The sequence below is a fragment of the Emydura macquarii genome, unplaced genomic scaffold (genome assembly GCF_026122565.2).
Source record: "Emydura macquarii macquarii isolate MOO-44397 ecotype Brisbane River unplaced genomic scaffold, CSIRO-AGI_Emac_v2 contig_1390, whole genome shotgun sequence".
Taxonomy (NCBI): Eukaryota; Metazoa; Chordata; order Testudines; family Chelidae; genus Emydura; species Emydura macquarii.
Window position 1 is genome coordinate 14,134,550 of NW_027131527.1, and position 24,361 is coordinate 14,158,910.

At 40.6% G+C, this 24,361-nt stretch overlaps 1 protein-coding gene across 6 annotated transcripts in view; it reads right to left on the minus strand.

Annotated features, from left to right (window-relative positions):
• Positions 1-1,474: 1,474 nt before the first annotated feature.
• PALD1 (phosphatase domain containing paladin 1) overlaps positions 1,475-24,361 on the minus strand; it is a 166,002-nt gene continuing 143,115 nt past the window's right edge. For 5 of the 6 annotated variants that reach the window (XM_067552681.1, XM_067552680.1, XM_067552679.1 and 2 more), the window contains 2 exons: positions 19,512-19,667; positions 1,475-2,756 (listed from right to left, as the gene is read on the minus strand). In XM_067552681.1, coding sequence (XP_067408782.1) covers positions 2,607-2,756; positions 19,512-19,667 — 306 coding nt within the window. In that variant the 3' untranslated portion in view covers positions 1,475-2,606. Of the gene's footprint in view, positions 2,757-14,156; positions 14,288-19,511; positions 19,668-24,361 lie in introns of those variants that run through there. The other variant, XM_067552684.1, reaches the window with a different exon arrangement.

A 24,361-nucleotide genomic window follows, 5' to 3' on the forward strand; every position in this document is an offset into this window, starting at 1 on the left:
TCAAAAATGCCCAAATCAAGGTCAAAAGAGAAACGCTCCCTTTGAAAATATAACAAAAGTCTGTTAAGGAATCTCACACCCTTACCCATTGTTCACAGGAGTTTGCATTCTATTCAGTACACAAAAAGAAATGTGGCCCCAGATCTGTCCCATATACAGGTTCCTAGATCCCAGATAAGAATCCCCTTTCAGAGTAATTTTAATTTCATTAACAAACATCAAAGAACATCAGTTGCATCAACTGCTGAATGACCAGAGCCTTTTATGCCTGAAAGGATCTATATGATGTTCCATTGTGGGACTGGTAGGCACAGTCTGTCTCCAGTTTTTTCTAGATTTGGTGCTTAGATGCCCTTCTTAGACTGGTTATGAGAGGTAAAGAGACCAAATGTGCTTTACATATTGATTTTTTAGCCATTTTTGCTGCCTTATCATGACAGTCTAGGCAGAATAATGCTAAAGCCCAGTAAGGAAGATTCTGTACAAGAGAGATGTTTTTTTGAAACCAAAAATAGAACATTCATGGCATATGGTAATGTGGACATAAGGGGTGAAATCCTGGAGCCACTGAAGTCACTGGGTGTTTTGCCATTGACTTCAATGGAGCCAGAATTTCACCCCAAACATTATTATACCTTTAAGGAACAACGTCCATTTGGAGAAGCACAATTGTCTTTGTCCAGTTACAAGAAATGTTAAAGATGCAACTTTCAGGCAACTTGTCATTTGATAGATTTGTACTAGCACTCTATAAAACATGACGTTATCAGGTTAGTAAAAAGAATTTCTTGCAAAACTCTTTTGGCAAATCAGGGAACATTTAGGCCCAGATCCTCAAAGGTATTTAGACACTTTACTCCCCACAAAGATCTTTAACCTTAATGACATAATAAACACACCATTGGGGAAGCCCAAAAGATCACATAGAATTTAGAAACAAAGTGGAGGCATACCGCTGAACAGTAGTTTTGCAAAGAATACAGTATATGTTCCATTGTAAGAAAGGAAGGGAACTGAACACAAAAGTTGATATACATCTGTTTGTAACAGAAATCAATAAAGAACAGGGCCGTTTCAAACCTCTCTGCATATTGGTGCCATAAACTATCTTCAATGAGCAAGTTTAAATTGGTTTTATGTCACTTCAGCACAGCCATCTTTCTGTTACTGTAGGGGATGAGGAGAAGTGAAAATATTTTATGCTACCAGGCAACTGTGTTACAAGTAACAAAAGAAAAAGAAATAGCAACTGCCTCTTACAGATTACTAATTCATCTATTCAGTTATAACACCAGCAAATAATTCAAACCCTAAAATATCTCACTGGAGATGTGAAATACTTGATCGGGCGCATTGCATTTATAAAAAGTAAACAAAAACAAAATGCTTCTTCAGGAAGAAGCCAAAAATAAAATGCCTGACAAATGGAAACCTCGGTGCTTGGATTTTGAAGGAGCAATATGAATGATTCCAATTAAAACACACAACTCTTGGTATTTTATTTTTTTCCAAAAAAAAAAAAAAAAAAAAATTAAAAAAAACCAAACACTTTAATTTTTGATGTATTCACCTCGTGCACTGCTGGCAGCAGATAAAAGCAGATTCTGACAGAGACAGACTGCGTGCTTGTGCATTTGTTCTTCATATCCTATTTTATCATCCTATTCATGCTAGCCCTTGACTATTCCATTTCTGCCCACCAAACCTTCTGCAACCAGCCTCTCTCCCTCAGATGTGATAATGGGAATGTGACTTTATTCCTTATCTGAACACTCTTGATTCACTTTATTTTTCAGTCTTTCCAATCCTTTCTTTTTTTATTGTTTCCTCTGAAGTTTTTTTTTAAACTGCTTTAGATACATTGTGTGAAATTCTGGTCCTACAGAATTCAATAGCAAAACTCCCATTGATTTCAGTGGGGTCAGGATTTCATTTTTTGTTTCTGAATCCACAAAACTTGGCTTTTTGTTAAACAGAAACTTTGGTGCCATACTGCAGCAGAAGCATCCAGGCACTGGAAATAGGGGGTCTTGACTGTAGCAGGGATGTGGGAAATTATTAGCTTATATTTTTCTCAAACACCTCCAGTTTGTTAATAAAGTTAATTTTAAAAAGTGTAATAAATATGCACAAACATAAAAATCCAGATCTCATTCTAGTGCCTACGGGATTCTTCATGAATCCCAAATTGGCCTGCAAATGCTTTTACATTTATATGACTCTCTATATATAGTGCATATACTGCACTGCTATAGTGGGAAAGTGAGAAAGGCCATGAAAAATTTGGCACTTGCTGCTAATACATTCACTAAATTCAGAAGATTGTGTTTTAAACATTTCAGAGATTTTTTAAAGGTTACATCATGTTTTCAATTAGACACCTGTCTATTATTTAATTTACAGTATTTTTTTATTGTGTCTAACAGAACACTATAAATTTTTGTTTTTTAAAGTCAGTTTAAGGTGTGTCCCGTCCCCCTCCAAGCCTTCTGGAAACAAAGTCTTTCCTTAAGGCAAATTCTCCCTCCCCCCATCCATAAAAAGCAAGAGAGCCAGCCAAGTCTGGAGAAATGTAGAATTCCCAAGGTCCTTCACAGTGTCGGGTCCTAAATGAACTCCCCTCGGAATGGAAGTTGGCTAAGGTTCTGTTCTTGCCAGCGGTAGCGGAGTTTGGAGAGAGACTTGTCTTCTAGGTTCTCAAACTCAGCAAAACCCAAACGATTCAGGATCTCATAGACTCCAGCCTTGGCTGCCACCTGAAAGCAAAGGAGGGAGAAAGGGAGAAGGAAGAGTCTTAAATTCCTCTGAGTATATAGACTGGATTGTGTTGAGCACAGAAGTTTACCAGGATGGCATTCCTGGTGCCCTGGATGTAAAACCACCTGGGTAAATGAACAGGATTAGAAAGAACACCACACAAAACAAGAAGGGCAACTCTCACAGAAATGTGCTTTTCTATACAAAGGTAGAGATAATGATGTGAGAGTAATGGGGGAAGATGGCAGATGTCCACTACTGCAGGTCCTCATACCTCTAGGGAAAGAAAGGGAAAAAAGAAAAAAGGATTTTTTCTCTCCCTCTGCTTGATGCAAAACTTGTTCTACTACAAGAATCTTTAGCAACACCGCAGCACCTCTGGTCTCCTCTGTTAACAGCTCCTTTCAGCAATACTAGCATGGTTCACAAACCTGCCCCACCAAAAAAAACCCCACCAAAAGTCTAATTTGGGCATATTGAGTTACACAATATCGAATAATGCCACCAACAAAATAGTACCTCTACTCTTCTCTGTTGTTTAAGGATGAAGAGTGGAAATCTGTGTGCCCTTCTCTACTCCTCTGGGACCTCACCCATCCTCCATGAGTTCTCAAAGATAATTGCTAATGGTTAAAGATTGTTTCAGCTAGTTCCTTAAGTTCCCTAGGATGAATTTCATCAGGCCCTACCACCTTGAATACTTCTAACTTATTTAAATATTATTTTACCTGTTCTTTCCCTATTCTGGCTTGTGTCCCTTCCCTCTTGTTGTTAATATTAGTTGTATCTCATCACCATTAACCTTTTTAATGAAGACCGAAGCAAAACAGTCATTAAGCAACTCAGCCTTCTTGATGTCCTCAGTTATTAGCTTCTCTTTCCCTGATAAGTAGAGGACCTGCACTTTCTTCAACTTCCTCTTGCTACCAATGTATTTGAAGAACCTCTTCTTATTGCCTTTTATGTTCCTTTAGCTGTAATTCATCTTGTGCCTTCGCCTTTCTGATTTTGTCCCTACATGCTTGTGTTATTCTTTGGAATTCCACCTTAGCAATATGTCCATGTTCCACTTTTAGTACAATTCCTTTTTGATTTTCAGTTCATTAAAGAGCTCCTAAGGGAGCCATATTGGTCTTTTACTATTTTTCCTGTCTTTCCTTCATAACAGAGTAATTTGCAGTTGTGCCTTTAATATTGTCTCCTTGAGAAACTGCCAGCTCTACTGAACTCCTTTACCCTTTAAGATTTTCTTCCCATGGGTCCTTACTGACATGTTCTATGAGCTTGCTAAAGTCTGCTTTTTTGAAGTCCATTGTCCTTATTCTGCTGCGCTCTCTCCTTGCTTTCCTTAGAATCATGATATCAATATTTCATGATGACTTTCACCCTAATTGCCTTCCACCTTCAGATTTCACAACCGATTCCTCCCTGTTGATCAGAATCAAATCTAAAATGGCTGCCCCCTGTTACTTCTTCTACCTTCTGAAACAAAAAGTTGCCACCAATATAGTCCAAGAACTTATTGGAAATTTTGTGTTTTGCTGTATTACTTTTCCAACAGATGTCTGGGTAGTTAAAGGAGCTATGGTGGTTGTTAGAGCTGGAAGTTAGAGGAGCTGTGACAGGTCCAATGCATACTTAACCTAACAAAAGCTTGAACTATGGTCATATATATGGTAACAAATAAAACCTCGTACTTTCCTACATCTGGTGCTTAAACATTTTATAAGCCACTTTTTAACTGTTTGTGTTAGCATTTGCAGGGTTTGTTAGCTTTGGCGGAGTCCTGGAAAAGTTACAATGTTGCCTTGTTTTTACTAAAAATGTAGTGCTTGTGAAGGGCAGAGAGGTACTGACAGCACTTCAACCCAAATACTTCCTTTTATCCATAAGCCAGGCACCTCTCCCCTGAAGTACCTCAAGCTTTGCCTCACCCATCCCCTCTCATGGATATGTGAAATGAGCAGGGATAGAAGGGAGACAGATTTTAATAGTGTACATACGCTGCCCTTGCTGTGGGCATGCTAAAGAAACAGTTCTGTTACAATCAATTCATTTTCTGTTAATGCCTGGACTTTCTGAACAGACAGCTCATGCAGCCTGATAATGCATGACAACCTCTTCATTAGGAGAAGTGTTCTGCATTATCCATGGGAATGGGAGATAACTGATGCATCACCCCAAGGTTGTGAATTAGATAAATAGTCGACATGCTTAAAATAAAAAGCCATTGTATAGCTCACTTTTTATCCATGTTCCCATACACTGATTTTTAAAAATAAGATTTTCAGATATTCTGAGCACTTATATAGGCAACAAAAGCATGATGGCTAAAAACAAACATTTAGTGAAAGGCATTTAAAGAGTGAATATACACAGGGTTTGACATGTAGACACATCTATACAATGCAAAGGTGCCATCTGGTTTCAGTGGAAAGATAAAGACCCATACAAGAAGTTATCCAGCATGTGTCAAAAATGTTTCTTAAGAAAGAAAGGGCTATCAATTTAGAGTCTGCACAGTTCGGTGAGAGCTAGAGGTTGGCATAGAGAGAAGTTTTCTACCAAAACACTGAGATCAGAGGTCTTAAATGTTTGATAATCAGGATTCTTATGGAATGATTTACTCTTTAAAATGTTACATGCACATACACCACAGTCTGTGTTTTTCCTGTCATCCACCACACAATGAAGAGTGTTAAGGGTGCAAAGGGAACCACGCAATCAGGAAATGCTGAAGTTAAGGTTGTACAAGCAACCTGAACTCTGTCCCTCTATCCTGATATCAGCTAGAGGAGAATCATGCTCATTGCATGTTTCAGGTAACAAAGCTGCTGCAGGGAATAAACAGCTGTTGTCTGAGTTAGTGTCTCAATGCCTGTTTCTCATTCAGCACTGGGATGCTCCAAGTGACTTGATCTTATCCTTTCCCAGAATTTCCACTTCCACACACACCCTTCATCTATCTCTGTCTCTCCACCCAGCTGCTGTCAGCCTGAGAAGCTAGCTGCCAATCTTGCACCTAATTAGTGAACTACTGAAAAGTGTAGCAGAGAAGCTGCCATTGTATTCTGTAATGCAGAGGGCACTCATTTTCACACAAGCAAAATAAGGACTTTTTCATAACTTTCCCCTTTGCCAAAATTCGACCAGCCAAAAATTAATTCAATAACAGTCAGTGTTAGGTCAGTTCTTTGTGATGTTTCCCAACTGTTTACATCACTTTAGAACCCGTCATCCTAATCCTATCAGTAGGTTTGTTGTACTCTAAGGTGTTGAAAATGATGATGATCATATCATCTTATATTCAGGTCCTTCTGCATAATTTGATTACATGGCCATGTAATCAGTCACATGATTGTCCTTCTGTGATGATATATATGGCCAAAAGTGTTTCTATCAATTGCATATTTCAGTCCTTAACCAAATTGTGCTCTATGCACTTGACTTTTAAGAGGGTGTGTTAGACTATCAAAGGGGAGCAGACAGTTCCAATGCACTCACCCACAGGAGACAGGCAGGCATCAGGCTAGGGATTACAACCCATTGAGACTGAATGGATCTAACTGTTTAAACACTGGAGTGGCTATCATGAGGGCATTCCCCAAGAAAGGCCCTACTGCACGCTCAATTGACTGAAAAAACCGATTGTCAGGCACGAGGGTATTTCATATCTGGGCCCATAAACACAAACATTATTCAGCAATATGGTAATTTGACCCAGACCCCACAGTGGGAGGGTGGCACTTTGTTGAACCTGTCAGAAGGAACCAGTCAGAGTGAGATCGATACAGACACACAAAGAAAGATCATGGGGGTTTAAGAGAATATGAGCTGGGTCTGTTCTGTTCCTGGAATTAGATGAGACTAAATGTGCGTGTCAGCTGTTTGTTGCTTTAAAATACGTTCTTGTTTTTCTAATTCTTTGTTCCAACTTCTCAATAAAAATACTTGTTCCGTAGCACTGGTCACAGATTCCCAAAGGGAAGAAATGCAGGTGCCTAGAACCTAATCAAATCTGCGGTGTGATAAGCAGACGGTGTGCACAAGGTACCATAACCAGAGTCTGGCCTAAGAATGGGAGAACTGCAAAATTCCATCCAAAACGGGTAAGATCAAGAGGCCTATCCCCTGAGGAAGAGCACTCAGCGAGACCAGAAAGGGAACTGAGGTACAGCTAGCCCTGGAACCATGGCAGCTTCTTCTTTGAATTAGCTCCAGAATCTTAGCTTTCATTTATATTAAAAAAAATTAAGGATCCACCTGATATAGTTGCAAAGAAAGCCTTCAAAATAAAGTGAATGTAAACCAATGCAGTCAGACCTGACGAAATCTGCTCACTGCTTGAAGCTAGAACTCTGAGAAGGGTGAACTCCTTTCATTCATCTCACTTTGAACCCTAATGAAGATACCTTGTATGTCATCATTGTTAACTATTTCACACGTTAGTTTGTACTTCTCCATTGCTGTTGGGAGTAGAAGCAGAGATTAGGGCAGGATGCAGTGGGGCAGCTATTTGCTTTCAATGTTTGTTGGAACAGGAAATGAGGAAGTTAGTTCTCCCTCCCCAAATTTAAAGTGACTTTCACTCCTGCCTAGAAAGGGGACGAAAGAGAGGAAGTGCATATCTCTTCATATTACCAGCCCCCACCTCATTTGTCTCCTACACAGCACACAAAACTCTCAGCTTCCCCCTCATCCCCGTAATTTTCATAATGCAGTCTTGCATTATCAATATAAAAATAAAATCAGCAGCATGCTGAACAGGTAGGGGTAATGCAACATAACTGTAATATCAAATGCAAAAATAAAGGATACTGTACAGCCTGTACTGTACTGCACTGCACTGCATGGGAGATGGGAAGACTGTAAAGGTGAGAGGGGATTGGGAACATAGTCTTGAATTCTTGCCTTCCTGCTGCATAGGACTTTGGGCCTTACTTATATTTATATAGCATTTTTCATTCTGAAACATCCCAAGCACTTTACAGAGGTAATATACAAGGATCATCACCTGCCACTATAAAGAGTCACTTTTGGTGTGGAATCATACCACTATTTAAGTGGTGCCACCTAACATTTTAGAAGGGGAGTGGAAAATACTGTATCCAACTGAAAGAACAAAGGGATATTAGACAGGAAGGGCCTGCTTCTCCTCTCACAGTGGAACTTCATTTACTGGTGTAAGTAAAAGGAGCATCAGAACTTAAAAAGTGTAATGACCCAGGCTGGAATCTAGCCAGGACACAGGGTTAACACGACTCTTTAAAACTGTGACGTGTTTGGTGGCTGGCTGTAAATGGTGAGGGGGCTCATGGTGCTAGCACACCTTGTTCTTGTCTCTAAGCTATGAGCGCTGAACCCCCTGGTTTCATGATGCCTGAAATGACCGAGGGCAGGTGGAGTTATGAGCCAGGAAAACAAAAATTCTAAACGAATCCCCAGGGCACAGACTGAACCTCTTAATTTAGAGTCCTTCAAAAGTGGAAAGGAAGCAAAGGCAAGGGAAATTTCAAGTATTAGTATAAAAAAATCATAGATGTGAATGCAGTTTGGCAATAGAACAACCTAGACATTTTGGAATTGCTACTCCAGACTAGCCAAGGCCAGTCCTCCCATCCATTAAGGGTGCTTTAGGGATAACGAAATCCTCTACGAAAATGCAAGAGCAGAGAATTAAATGACCCATAGACTACAGTTTCCATGTAGGAACGTGTAAGGGAGAAAAACCTTAGATATTCCTGATGGGGAGAGAGCTATGGGGAGAGAGAGACATCAGAATCTCCTCTGACCAACATAGCTATGCTGGTGTAAGTTTTAAGTACAGGCCAGGTGTAAGTATGAATTCCTTTAAAACTGCAAAGCATTACCCTTGCCTGTATTTTTAACCATGCAGGAGTATTAGAATTTCAGGATTCTGTCTCTCGCTGCTGGCACATCAGCAATGCCGATAACCTCTCTGACCAGGGTCTAGTCTACACACAGTATTTGTACCAACAAAATAACAATTTTGGTTAGGGGTGTGATTTTATACTAGAGTTATACTGGTACAATCCCTTGTGTGAATGCATTTTTATCTGTATAAAGGTAGCTTATACCAGTATATCTTATTCCCCTGCCTGTACAAGAATAGCTATTAAGCAGCTTTATACTGGTGTAGCCACACTAGGGCGTTGTACTGCTTTTAACTGTACAAATACTACTTGTGTGTGTAAACAGGCTCTAAGAATGTGAAGAGGGCTTCTGGTGGCCCCTTTGAATGTGGAATCCCAATGCTTCATTTGACTAGCAAAGATATCTATTGCTTCATACCCTCTCATGTCTAACCACACATGGGGGAGGAAAGAGGCTGGGGGCAAGCTCTGTAATTCAGTTTTGCTCAGGGCACTAGAAGTTCTTAGGCTGCCTCTCCCTCCCCACTCCCACCGCTTGACAATGAAAACAAGGAAATAAATGAGGTGCCATTTCCCTCAGCTATTTCAGGTTGAACACAGTGGAGCATGTTTCAACTCCAATTTTGTTTTCAAAGAGACTGCTGGGTAACACAGTACAGATAACATTCCTTCTTCCCCTTGCATTTGGACAGGGCACAGTTCTCTTCCCCCTCCCCGCCTCTTCCCTTCCCTCAACGTGATGAATGTCCTTTTCCAGCACAGTCCCTTCAATCGAGATCGGGCAGGCTCTGATTGTAACCAGAGTTGGCAGATGCCCCTTTCATCTCTCTCCGAAAAGATCAAACATGCCAATATGAATTAGCAGGGCTAATTGAGACAGAGGGGAGGAGGTTTTCCCACAGCACACAAGCCAGAGACTCCCCACTTACTGCCTACACAGAGAGGCTAATCTCAATGCACAGATTAAAAGGAGGGGGAGAGAGAGAGAGAGTCCCAGCCCCCTCTCCTCCCTTTGTCCACTCTATTTTACCTTCCTACATCGCTCAGAATGACTCAATAACTAAACACCACACATGTACACCCCACTTGCTTCTTCGTTGTTTACTTAATCCTGGAAGATCCTTTTTCATTGTACTGAGGCTCTTCAGGTGCAAATTTAGTGTCTTTCCAGCTTCCCTTCAACATTAACTTCTAAAACAGGTTTGCACAAAATATAAGGGTAATTCAAAACCCATAATCTACTGTCACTCTAAGCACATCAGCTGAACAGTACATGTCACTTGCAGACATTGCTTTTTCAATTTTATTTTTGTTTTTGATGCACCATAGATGCGTGGACACGATTTTGTAAATGTATAGAGCCCTATGCACTCATCTATATTAACAATAATGTCTCTCTTCCCATGTGATATCACCATAGCTGCAGCTAGAGGTGCTCACTCCGGAACACTTTTAGTTTAATAAAGTTAAACAATTAAACAACCCCTTATCCTGAGTCCAAGTCAGCTGGCATGGGCCAGCCAGGGGTGTTTAATTGCAGTGTAGACATGTCCTTAGAGTCCCCTAGAGAGTACTCAAGCCCAGCAGCCATTCCTTGCCTTCACAAACTTCTACTGAACTCTCTCACTCCAGCTTCACTCTTGTTTCTCTCCCAGGGCTCCTCTCTTTCTGCAGCTTCCTGTCATTGGCGAAACAGCTCCTCCATACCCAACTGGTTCTACTAATTAAACCCCACACCCGCCCCAGGTGTGGCAGACAGGGCTAATTGTATGGGGCTGGCCAGCTCTAGGTCACCAGCCCCTAAAGGTACAGGCAACCTCATTACACCAATATAGCCTGAATCTGTTGGCCTTCAGGGCATACTGAAAAGCTAATCTCTTTTCCCAGGTTCTGAGGTGGTAAAGATGTGTTCAGGGCTGGGACTTGGGTAGTTTTAGTTTTTATTTTCTTTCCTGATTTGAGGGAAGTTGCTAGGCTTAGTTTTGCTGGTGTAGTATTTGCATTGTTAATATGAAGCAAAGAGACCAGGGTATGTATGTATGATTTGTATAAATCCAAATAAATTAAGAAATCATGTACTGATGTTTCTTTCCAGATCAGAACTTTTCCACGTTTCAGGCTGGTTGGATCCAGGGTTTTGGTGTGGCGTGTGCGTGTGTGAGAGAGAGAGTGCGTTAAAAGCATGTATGAATGACATTAAAGAAATGGAGTTTGTATTTTCTCCCTGGAGAAATTAGACCTGTGGTTTGCAGTTTCAGACTCAGAGCTTATGCTGTTCAAATCAAGCTTATTCTTCCTTATACAATGAATCCTGCTTATGAAAAGGGTCTTTGGGACCCAGTAAGTCTTTAAAAAAATAGAACAGTGGCTTTTATAAAGGACTGCATTTAGAGGAAACAAACCTATGGCTTTGTATAGGGGGAGGGTATTTCAGACCAGGCCTCACTACAGAGAAGCATTCAGAATTGATTTGTGTTCATGTACAGTATGCATTCAGTTAGTTTTAAGATCAAGACTTTGAAGGATTGAGACATGGGAGAGAGCTGAAATTTGCCAGAATATTTAACTTTTTAGCTTTAAATTAAACCTTCAAGGTGGGACGTGCAATGAGGTATGTTCACACTGCAATATGTACAACAGCATGAAGCAAAAACAACAGTCTGATATAGAAAAGCAGTGGGGGAGGGAGAGCTTCCTATTTAGCATATTTCTCCCCAACACCCTCTCCCTTTGTCCAGGTTAACTCTTGCTAGCAGAATTCATGACATCCTGTCATACTGCATCACCATGGGAAATCTGACCACCTGGACGCCAAAAGATTTAACTAGCCATGGAAGCAGAATGCAGTTTGCTCCCTTTCAGCTGCTGTGGCTAGATGGCATTATTTACATTTTTAAAAAGATTTCTAACTTGGGTTGAAGATGTAGGATTTAAGCATCATGTGATAGTTTAAGATGTTAACTGAGGATTTGTTACATGTGCTGAGGATGCATGACTGTTGGTTTTACAGGTGCTCTGATTCTACAATGATGGGGGACATCTAATAACCTTTAACACCCAAACACACACACAGACCCTCACTTCCACTTGCCTTGACCATTGATTTGCTTGATTTTCATTGACTGCATTACTGAGAGTTGCAAATAAGTACTCTTAATTCCATGCAAATGAAACTTTGTTTGGGTTTTACATTTAAGTGCACTGGGACTTCCTGGACTGCCTACCTCTGCAGAGCAGTGTATAAATGTGCAGTTCAGCTAACCCCAACAGCTCCGGATGCTCCACACACAGAACTTTGATCTCTGTATTGAGAGATGTGGTGAATGCACCAACTCAACCAACCTTTGCATGCATCTACAAAACCTGCCCTGCGTCAAAAGAGTAGGTCTGCTGCATAGAGCGAGTTGATTGCTTGGATAGGAGAGATACCAAAGTCCTGATAAAGGAGAAGTCTCAAAAAGCCCTTTGTGCCTGGGAATAATAGGGAGGAGGATAATGCTTTCAAGGGGCAGTTTAATACCTCATAAAAAGAGAGAAGGAAAAAAAGAAAGAAGCAGCCTGTCTCTGCCTCACTGCCCCAACAAGCGTCCTTTCAATTTAATGGATTGCACTCTATCTCCGTCATTTCCTCAACATGACCTCATCCCCTAGAGACGTGACCCAGCCCAGACTTGTTTGAAGAGTTGTATTGTTTCCTGTTCTGTTGGTTTAGAGAAGTACAAATAGCCATGCCATTTCAAACTACAGGATTCATTTTCAACAGTAACATTGGGGGGAAAATTTGGGGGTCTTAGCATGGGTATTTTATGGGTGGGAAGAGAGGGGGTTCACGTATGCTGTGTGCTGAAAGAAAGTTTCCCTAACAAGGCCCCATTAACAAAATTGCTGGCAGACAAAGATAAAATCGTCTTAGTCCAAAACTACTTCCCGGACAAGAAATCTATTAACCTCTCATGATACTCGCCACATGTATAAGCCAGGAAAGAGAAACAGCAGAAAAAGGATGCAAAAGAAATGGAAATTCATGTTACAAAAATTATATATGTGCATGTCCACACACACACATGCACACACACACTGAATCACCATCTGAAGAGGTAAACAGGAGTGTTGCTAAACACCATCACCCCAAATTTATGATTAAAGCTCTGTCTGCAATACAATTTTTTAACTATGTTTGTAGCCGGTTGGTGGTTGGCCATAACAAGGTTAGTCTCTACTCAGTTAGTAACCATGGCAACTCATTATGTTTCACCCTTGCAAGGGGCCTAAGTCAGCACATTTGTGTTCCTGTAACCTGTTTTGCCATGTGAATGAGGCCAGTTATCTATCTATTGGCTATGCAAGCAGTTAGGCAGGACATCCCAGAGCACACTCCTGCACGTGCTGCTGGCACCACGCTGTGCATATTCTGAGCCAATATAGGATAGCGGCTCAGATTTCCCCAGAATGCACAGATGCAAACATCTTTAACCAGTGTTGTAGGTGTGGATGCACAAACTCAGTTGACACATAGTTGTGTTGTGAAAAATGCTGCTGTGTGGCCACAAATAGTTACAACAAACCTAACTAATAAAAGTGCCACAGAATATTTGCAAACACCTGTTTATACTTGTTTGGTAGATGGGTCCTTAATCTCTTTCCTATCCAATACACAGGTTTTTAAAATTAAGAAACAATACACAACACATTTCCACACCATCCTATGGAAGGTGGGACTTGGACCTTCCCTCCATGCTAGCTGTGGCCATGTCCCAGATACACAAAATGAGAAATTGAGGATAGCGAGTTCTGGCCTGGAGAGGGTACCAACTATATTTGATGGTTGTAGAGTTGTGCTTGGTCCTCGGATATCTGCTCAAACTCTTGAAAGAGACAGCTTAAGATGCCCCCAAGTGGCCCACTAATGCAGAACACTGTGGTACTATCACAGAAAACTCTGGATTTGCCAGATTCAAGAGTCAGACAGCATGGTCCCGCACAATAAAGGCATCTCTGCAATTATGGCCACACATTGAAAATGTATACAATTATTTCTTAGCTCTTAAAATGTGAGACAAACACTTAAATTATCCCCACATCCTAACCTGCATCCATCCATCCCAAACTTTCTCATCAAAGTCCTTGCTATAAATTAAAAGCTAATTAGCTAATTAGCTAAATTAGCTAACGAGTAACTCCTCCCACCATCAAAATATGCTAAGCCTTCTTTAACGTAGTCCAAAAAGCACTCTACTAGCGGTAGCAGAAATATTCCTGCAGCAAGTTTCCTTCCCCTGGCTCCCTTACTTGTAAAACCAGCTGATGAGATGGTGACATTATCAACATCATAAGATTATTTGGGAGATTTTCACTCTACTGTCCCTTTGTAAGGATGGCAAAAGTGGTACGGTTATTACTCCAGAGAAAGGCTCCCTCTGGCTACATTCTCCAGTACATATATTCTCTTCTTATTGTTGCTAAACTCACTTCAGGAAAGAAAAACGAGCAAGCAGAACATCAAAGCGGCAAAAGCTGACGAATCAGCCATAATCTATTAAGAATGCACATAAATTCCATTCTCTTCTGTGCACGTCCATCTGACCAAACCATGGGCTGAGATTAACACATCAACGGCAACACAGAAGCCAGACGTTCTGAAGTTCAGTGTGCGGAGACAGCAGGAAAGGACAAAAGGGTACACTGGTAAATTCCTGCAAGAATCTCCCCCACACAGAGAAACCACACATTACTGCTCACAACCCATAGCAGCTGAGAGGCAGGAGGAGGAAAGAAAAAGGAGGAGGAGGAAAAGGGTGTGGGGGGAAGCAATCTGGGTCCAGAATTAACAGGCTTCACAATATATATGTGTACCCTTCAGCTGTTCCCATCTGACAGCAGCTGTCTCAGTCATGGCAATTACCACTGGAATTACTACTCCCAAAAGGGACCCTGAAACATCAGATGCAGAAACCAATGTCCCAGCATTAAAGACAAAGCAGGGTTTGGTCTAGTTTATGGAGCGGCGTGACTTTATTATTTATATTGTCCATTCCCTTACTTCCAAAAAGTTTTCATAACTTCAAAAGTTTCACCAAGAATAATCACTTCTGACTAGGATTCAAGGTGACCTGTAAAGGTTTGTTCTTGTTTATAAAATTGGGCTTGTACCCATGTTTAACGTCTTTATGATGTAGTAAGGAAGGGCCTAACTCTCTGCTTGTTTGGAGGAGAGGTGGTTAAATAATTTTTGTCTGTCTGATTTTTACCTCAGAAATATCAGCCTGGTCTATACTAGGAAATTAGGTCAGTATAACTACATCGCTCAGGAGTGTGAAAAATCCACACCCCCGAGTGACGCAGTTATATCAACCTAACCTCCGATGTAGACAGCACTACATCAATGGGAGAATTCTGCCATCAACCTTGCCACTGACTTTTGGAATGTAGGTTGCGTCTTCACTGAAGCACTACAGCGGTGCAGCTGCACTCTTTTAAGTGTAGTCTAGCCCTCAGAGTATGGCTACTGAAAGCTCAAACACTTAATGTAAAGGCTGTAGTTTTTTATTCTAACAAAAAAACATCCTTTATCCAAAATGTTCATTAGTTATTGATGCTAAATAGATGTTAAAAAAATGAAACCAGTCAAATTTTAAAACAAAGCAGATGCCTACAGTTATTTAAGTATCTAAATCAGAGGCCAGATTTTTCAAAAGGTGCTGAGCATTTAGCAGTTCCTTCTGACTTCAGTGGAGCTGTTATGTGGTCACCACCACTGAAAATCTAGCCACTTAGTTAGGTGTCTAAATACAGATACAGGAATGTAGCTTAAAGCTCTCAACTGAGAATATTTTAGTGAAAGGGTTTTAAACACTGACTAAAATTCTCTTCACCTCTCAATTGCTCACTTTTCACACACTTGACTTTTGTTATTTCATCAGTTCTTCAGTCATCACAGAGTCTGTCAGGGCAGACAAGACCAATTTCTAATGCTTAACAAAATGGGGGAAGGGAAGGGGAGAAGCTAAAAAAGCAGAACCTTGACCTTTCCCCCTACCCACCCCTTCCCCTCTAGACACAGAAGTTTTCAGACCTTCTTTATACATTAATTTGGTAAAAGAGAGCACAATCCCAATTTTTTTCCCTTCCCAGGTCATCTTTTAAGAGTGGCCTATGTATGAACATTAATGCATTCAAGTTGGACTCCTTCACTTACTTACTTTCATTTGACACCACACAGAGAATTTTTGAATGGAGTACTTTTCATTACCCCAGTTCCCCTGAGGCTATAGTTTGTAAACGTATACAGGAGCTCTGAGATGTATGTTTCAATACAATGGGTGATACGGCTTTCAAGTTTGTATTATGGGTTAAGAAAGAAGCAGAAAAATATCCATTATTTTATCTTAAAGGCAAAATTATTATTATTCCAAGCTAATTGTGCACTGGGAAGGGAGGAAAGGAGCAATGGCATAGTGACAGATTCACAGGATGAAATGCTGATCTGAGTGAAATCAATAACAAAACTCCCATTGATTTCAATGGGGCAGGATTTCATTCATAGATTTAAGGCCAGAAGACACATTATGATAATCTAATTAAACCTCTTGTATAACACAGGCCATAGAATTTTACTCACTGATTCCTACATTAAGCCCATAACTTCTGGTTGAGCTAGAGCACTTGATTAAAAACTTCAAGTGACAGAACAGAACAGATCCCATGTAAGCTGCTCTAATGGTTAATTACCCACACTGTTAAAAATATGTGCTTTACTTCTAGCCTGAATTTGTCTTGCTTTAACTTCAAGACAGTGGATCTTGTTATGCCTCTGTCTGTTAAATTAAAGAACCCTTTACTATCAGAAATCTTCTTTACATGTAGTAATGATAGATCATGATTAAGTCATTGCTTCACCATCTCTTTGTTAAACTAAATCGATTGAGCTGCTTCTTTCATCTCTCACTTGTAAGGCAGGTTTTCTAGACTTTAAATAATTCACATACTTCTTTACTGAACACTTTCTTATTTGTCAACATCCTTACATGCAACACAAGAGATCACATTGTCCAGGTACTTACTCAGGCCATTTGGAAAGAAGAAGGTAGCTTCTGTTCTTCACATTTCTACACTTGTATTAACCATCCCAGTGATGCTAGGAATTTGCATTAGTGATGAACATCATGAAATCTCACAGTACCAGTGCTGGGATGTTAAACAGTGACAATGACAGAAGATCCCTTTTTAAAAAGTGATCTAATTAAACTTGTGCAAAACCCTGCGTGGACACATATTTTGGTTTATAGTTTAAACCGATTCCTAAGTGATTTAAGCTAAACCAAAATAAGCCTGGTTTACACCAAACTAAGAACATACATATAGCCTTTTGCACCAGTTAAACTAAATCAGTTTAAAAAAAAAATCACACTTTCAATAAATTGGTGCAACTTTCTCATGTAGGTCTGAGCTTGGGAATGCTGAGATGCACTTTGCCTGAGATAGATGATGGCAGGGAGGGGGATAATGAGCATCACTCAGCAGTGACCTCTGACTGATAAAAGCATGATGCTAATGGGCACTAGAACAAATGCCATCCTCTCCTATTTGTCAAGAATGGAGGACTGGCTACAATGCGGAGGCAGAAGGAGTAAAGAAGGGAAATTTCTGGGAATCCATGCACTGCCAAACCATAATTGCCTTCTGGTTTTCTAACAATGCAAACAGTGCCAGCTGCCCAGAATAGGTTTCAGTTAATCTAATTCAGGTTTAAATTAAAGTGTGGGATGCATCACAGGTTGGACTGTACCATAGGGTGACTCCAAAAAAGAGGGCATGAACTGCAGATAAAAAAGGCAGGGACTTTTGGGAGTTCAGGAGTACTCACTGTGTAGGACAGGCACAACCAGAGGAAGGAACAGAGGATGTAACTGAGAACATTCAAAACAGGAGTAAAAGCGAGACAGGCATTTGGGGGAAAAAACATTACAGGATAGCAAAGCAGACAGATAGGTGGAGGGACTTAGATGGGCTGCAAGGCCTCCTTCCTGCCCAAAATGTTGCTATTTAAACAGGCAGTCAGTAGTTTTAAACATGACTGAAAAAAAAAGAGTTAGGAGGCCCCTAAGACCGCTATTTGAATGAGTCAAATTGAGGCAGATTCAATTTAAAATTAGGACATTTCCATAAAGGGCCACTTGCCATTTTACCAGCACCCTAAACAATAGCAAACATTCAGGCTCACAGCAGGAGGATTTTGGATGGTCAAAAGAAATGGGACATATATACAAGATTAATCTCTAAAACTTTCTTGAAAGGGTTTGAGATTTTTTCTTTGGTCATGGCTTATGTGTTTGGGTTACCATCCATCCTCAAATTCATGGGATAGTTCCACACCCTGCGTGCCTACGCTGCAGGATAATTACAGACCCCTAAAGCTATTTTAGGAATTTCAACATGATCATATTGTATCCCCGTATCAGGAGACTGCATCAGGACATGAAGATGCAAATGATGTGACACAGCACTGTACATCATAATACAAGTGCTCATTCAGATACTAATCAGGACCTACTGTGAAAAATGGATCAAAGGAAAAAAATAGCTGTCTTCCATGAGAGTGAATCCATGAGGACTGCAGTCGCAACAACCCTCTCTGGACTTACAGCAACATGTGACTGCGAGTGAAGAGTGTCTAGGAGGTCTGTATTTCTTTCTGTGAAAGCTCTGAGTGGAGGCAAGATGAAGAGCTAGTGGCTATGAGCAATTGTTGACAATGAGGAAGTAGAAATGAGGCCCTGGGCAAACGTCATAGCAGGGTTCACATAAAAATAAAAGTCTAACGCCACTGCCGCTGACCTCCCCCCCTCAGAAAACCCCCAAAAAACAAAAACAAAAAACAACCATGGACCAGCCCAAACCATCACTACAATCCCTTATAATGAATGTGTCTAAAGTACATACGTGTTTGTGAGGTTTTCGGAAAGTCTGCTTACGGAGGGAGGAAGTTGTGGAAGGTCCCTATACTCACTCTATCATCCCTGACCCTTCTAACCTGGAATGGAAGGACTACTTCTGCAGTTGGAATGGAGGATGCTGCTGAACAAAGCCTACCGTGGGGAAAGGATGAACACTAGGGGACCAAAGGATTGGATAAATGCAGTTAAGCATCCACACTTTGGGGCACACAGTCAATGGAAGTTTTTAAGTGCACACTTCACTAGTTCAGATAGGATGCTTACCTTCCATATACCTAAATGGGAGGTAAATGGGAAAACCTTTTAGCAATCCCTATCCATATAAGGCGCAATATGTTTTGCCGCATACTAGGATTGTGTATTGCTGATATCTAATAAAACAATTGCGTCGCTGGCAATACATTAAAAAACAGGTTCTAAATTATATCACGGGTCTTCTTTATTTAGCTAGAGTGGACCAAGAGAAAGAACTGGAGCAAATTCTTCTATTGGCCTGCACCTATCCTATACAGTAGCTCGAGGAGGATACCTTGGGTCTTTTTCCATATTCAGAAATTGCCATTCCCTTAATAGGCAATAGTTTTTCAGCATCCAGCCAAAATGAATTTGATTTGTGAGTGAGCTAGCATATAAAGCCAATATATAAAGGTAAAAGGCTAGGTTCAATAATCCACCCCATTTCTGATCCCTCTTACAAACATGAGAGAAGAACAGATTTATGAAATATTGCTTTGGGGAAAACTTTGGTCATAAATACACTGAAAATCAGAAAAATCAGTTGCCTGAGCCAGTCATCATTTCCCCACCAACACAAATACACAATTGAGTGTAGGCCCCATTAACACACACTCAATGCAGTTGATGTTCTTTCCCCAAGTGCTAACTGTAGGGGCTGGAAAATTCTTACCTCACGCATCCAGACACTGAATGGCCTTTGCCAAGAGTCCTTCTTCTCCAGATGCAAGTAGGCATTGAAGAGGATCAGATAGATGTATCGTTCCAAATACTGTAGGCTCCTCAGTTGCAATGTCCGCATTTTCTTCTCTTCCTTGGCTGTTTTCCCCTGAAATGAAGGATGATTTAATTGGAATGATTCCAAGTCACCATCACTGATTCCCAGTGAACAGCACATACAAGAATGCCCCAAAAATGAAGATCTATATACCATGGGCCTAATTCTGAGCTGATGTAAGCAGGAGGGGAAGGATAGCTATAAGAAATAAGAGTACATTATTTCTTCTTCTGTATAGAATAGTCAAGAGCAAGGAATAAGATCACTGAAATGACATTAGATGGTTCTTTCTATTTCTGTGGAAGGGAAGGGTACAGTTAGCTTTCGTTTATTGGGGGACCCTTAAGAAATTAGTCACTGGAATCTTAGCCTGTACTCAAGGCACCACTTATCATAACATTTTGGGTTTTCAGTTCAGCAATTCCACGATGATCAGAATGCCTCCAATGTTTTTAAAAAGTTCATCACTGAGGAGTTCTTCTTCCTTTTAGCAAATGACATAGCAGCAAAAAAGGTCTCCTTCCCCTTTAAGAATATTCCTACAGATGAGATGTTTCCTCTTTAATATGCATTGGTATTTATCCTGTGAGGCTTTCTCCAAGCAGAAGTTCCCTTAATCAGACCCTGGTGGAAAGTCTTAGCTTCCTCTTTGCTCAGGGAGGGTTCAAGCATAGTTTATTTTTAGTTACACTTTTTTTGTTAAAGCTCTTCCATGTATTGTGGTTCCTCAGCGCTACAGCTCACCAGGTAGATTTTACTTCCTGGAACACATTCTGGACACAGCAGTTCTGGCCTAGAATCTAGCATCACCAATCCAAGGATTCTCCTATTATTTCTCACTGGTCTTTCCACATCATGCTGGTATAAATCCCTGTAAACCACTGTAGCAGAATTCTTGCTTTCCTTGACCAGGTCAACTATTACATTCTTATTGGACATTTGATATTCCTATCAGAGATGCAAATCTCCCTGCTCAGTAAGTACTAGATCCCTTCTCACACTGTCCTATCAAGTGCCTGTGCTGGCTCTGCTTGCATATTATTTGAAAGGCTATTATGCAGTTGAAAAAAACCCAGCCACATTGATATTTGAGGGGTTACTTTGTGATCAGTTTTTCCTCTCTCCTAAAGGGCTATGTCTCTCCAAGCCAGGAAGCAACATAAAGCAGAGAAGTCAACACATTTATGTTCTTTTTTTTTTTTTTTTTTTTTTTTTTTTTTTTTTTAAAAGAGACACCATACTATGTCTCCTTGGCAACAACATATGTAACAAGTGATTGCACAATACTTATATCAAAAAATTAAGTTGAGGAGCAGTCTCGAGTGGCTTCAATATACACAAAACCTTAGGCTTCTTGTATGTCACCAGCCCACAGCAGGCCACCCACAAAAAACGTATTTTCTGCTTCCTGAAGAAAATGAAGAAAACTACTCATTGTGTTTAAATCATGGGGTACTTCAAAAGCATCAGTGGGAACAGAAGACAACGTAGCTTAACCACCTTTTAAAGTTTAAGGACATTATGAAATGTGAGCCCCAATCCTGATCCCATTGAGTTAGTTTCCATACTTACAGGTGCAAACGAGGGCCCAGACGTAGAGGAATGTTTTTGTAAGTGCACATTAGTTTTCGCTCTCTGAGTCAGTGGCCCTTTATATATGCTCCATTAATGATTTGAGACCTTAGTCTGTCTTGACCTCTAGGACACCTTAGTGCTCCTGGAAATCATCCTAGAAAGGAGTATTTCTGAAGAAAGGCCCAACCAGCCTTTTGCCAGTGACAAAAATAAGCATGCACTTGAAAATCATTCCTGGTTTAGCTTGGCAATTCAAGCTCTCATTAAACTGTGGTTGCAACTGTATAAAGAGTTCCTCTTTAAAATGCAGCTCTCAGAAATAGAAAAGGTATTGCTATGTGTGTGCCTGCGTGCACACGTGTAATATACAGAAGGTCCAGGAATAGGCATTTGATGCCTCGCCAGACTACAAACTATACCCTGTCTTTGTTATGGCTATTCTATTTTTAAGGGCTATAGCCACTAGGTAACTGAGGGTTGGCTCTCCCTCACCTCCTGTCCCTAACCTGACTATACCACAGCAGTGATGGAGGGAGACATGGATTTGCAGGTGTCTTTGCTCTTTGATTCACAATTTCTTTCTGAGCTCTCAAAAGACTCTGCCTATGTTCACCTAGAATACCACACTGTAAGCAGACACTAGTCCCTTCTAGATTCAAAATAGCTAACTTCATTGGAAGAGAAAAGAAGAGTCCAGCGCTTGTGGGAGCCATGGAGACCTCTAGAGCAACAGAAAAATAAAACTACTATTATTTCCAAGATGAATGCACGTCAAGGCTGACAGTCAAAGCATGATGTTCCCCATCACTCTGAACCAGTGGCTCTCAACCTTTCCAGACTACTGTACCCCTTTCAGGAGTCTGATTTGTCTTGCGAATCCCCAAGTTTCACCACACGTAAAAACTACTTGCTTACAAAATTAGGCATAAAAATACAAGTGTCACAGCAATTTGTTACTGAAAAATTGTTTACTTTCTCATTTTTATCATATGATTATAAAATAAATCAACTGGAATATAAATATACACTTACAGTGTATAGTATATAGATCAGTATAAACAAGTAATTGTCTGTATGCAATTTTAGTTTGTACTGACTTCGCTTGTGCTTTTTATGTAGCCTGCTGTAAAACTAGGCAAATATCTAGATGAGTTGATGTACCTCCTGGAAGACCTCTACCCCAGGCATACATGTACTCCTGGTTGAGAATCACTGCTCTGGACCACTACAACAGCATCAAAACAAAGAAGTGGCCCAATAATCCATCGGCTGATGAGCAAGCTTAAGAGACAGCTTGAGATAGAGATGCCAAACTATTAAAAGAAAATCCAGAACTTGTCTGCAAATAACATCTCCTCATTAGAGTGCTGGGAAAAAACAAACCAAAATGGCAATAATAGGAACATGGGAACTACCAGACTGACTCAGACTTGAGGTCCATCTACTCCAGTATCCTGACAATGTCCAGTGCCAGATGCTTCAGAGGAAGGTGTAAGAAGGCTGCAGATGTGGGATGATCTGTCCCTCAACACATACACATTAGCTCTCATCCTGGGTCTACTAGTTAGAGGCTAGGTTAAGTCCTGAAGCACGAGATTGAACACTTTTCCCAAAATGCATCATCACTAATTATGGTAACTGAATATTCTTGCTATCTAGCTAAATATCCAATCTAATGGCCTCCTGTGGCAAGGCATTCCACAATCTACTTAGAGGGGCGCATATGTAGCTGAGGGGAGTACTAGGAGAGCATGTTTCTAAAGGAAGGACACAAACCAATTGCCTGAATTTAAGGCTATTTATTTATTTATTTATGTTTGAGAGAGAAAAACAATAACAGGAAAACAAAGAAGCAAGAACACCAGAGTAGGTACGAAGCTAGAGTGCCAAATACTCAAAGCAACAAGACAATGTTGCTTTTAACTATGTTTCCATTCAAAATTGGTTATCTGAAAAACTTGTCAATATTTTTAAATAGGTCATTCATCTAGTAGGCTTTCATCTTGTAATATTAATAGAGTACCCCAAAATTTATTTTTCAAATGCTCTAGAATTATGTAGTTTAGAATTAGATTCCATGCAGCTGGATAAGAAACATCAATACTTATTATTGTACTGCCATACAATACTTATTGCTTAGCAAATCAGCAATCATCCATATCTGAGAACCCTCGTTTCTAATTGCACACACCTGTTATGGTATGTTATTTTAAAAATATATGACCAAGTGTAACATTTGGAAAAATCTGGAAACCCTCCACAGTCAAGATATTTTGTAATCCTTCTTCCCAAATATTTATGAAGCTGTGGGCTGTTTGCCAGGGAAAAGCTACAAAACCTAGGGGGCAGAGCACATAAAAGTTGTGGGCTACTTTTATTACTTTTCTTTCCTGTTTAAATGTCTTTATTCTCTTCCTCCAAAACCATCTTCAATTCATTCAGTGTTTTAGCTTCTCCTTTCTGTCTGGTTTTAACGCCTTCATTTTCTCTTCTGTCTCTTTTCCCTTTTTCTAGACTAGAGACATTTTTCCCCTCCCATTGGTCTTCCTTTGTTATTTCTTCCCCATTTTGTCCTGTAACCCCTAGAGATTTCTTTTCTCTCTTTTTGCTCCCTCAAATCAAATTCTTTCTCGGCTCAAATATTTCTCTGCCCACCCTGAGGTTGCACAGTAACTTCTCTCTCTCTTCTACTGTCCCTGTTTTTTGCCAGTAGCCCTTCCCTCCAGTGCTGGTCCTCTCCTTTCCCACAGATTCTCAGTGCTCCATGTTCCCACTGGAACACATGGCCCGAACTGAGCACTGATCAGAAGAGGACGATGTTAGAGTGAGGCGTGCTCCTGTGGTCATTGCTTGGCTCACATCTCTGGCCTTGTGTTTCAGGCAAGGTAAATAGCAGTGGTAGATGTAACAGACAAGCAGGCTGGTGATGAGCTGCATGACAAAAAGTAGCAGGCTTTTCCAGAACAGCTTCAGACCCCTGGCTTGAGTGAGGGGACAGCAGGTGGCTAGTGATGTCTGCTGTGTATCAGAGTCAGAACGTCAAATCTTCCTCTGGCAAGAATTCAGAGTTATTGTGAAGGACAGCAGAATAAATGTTACTGATGCAGGAGTCTTCTGCTTCAGAAAGCAGGCTTGGGGGGGCCCTGAAGTTATGATCATTTCAGGTAATG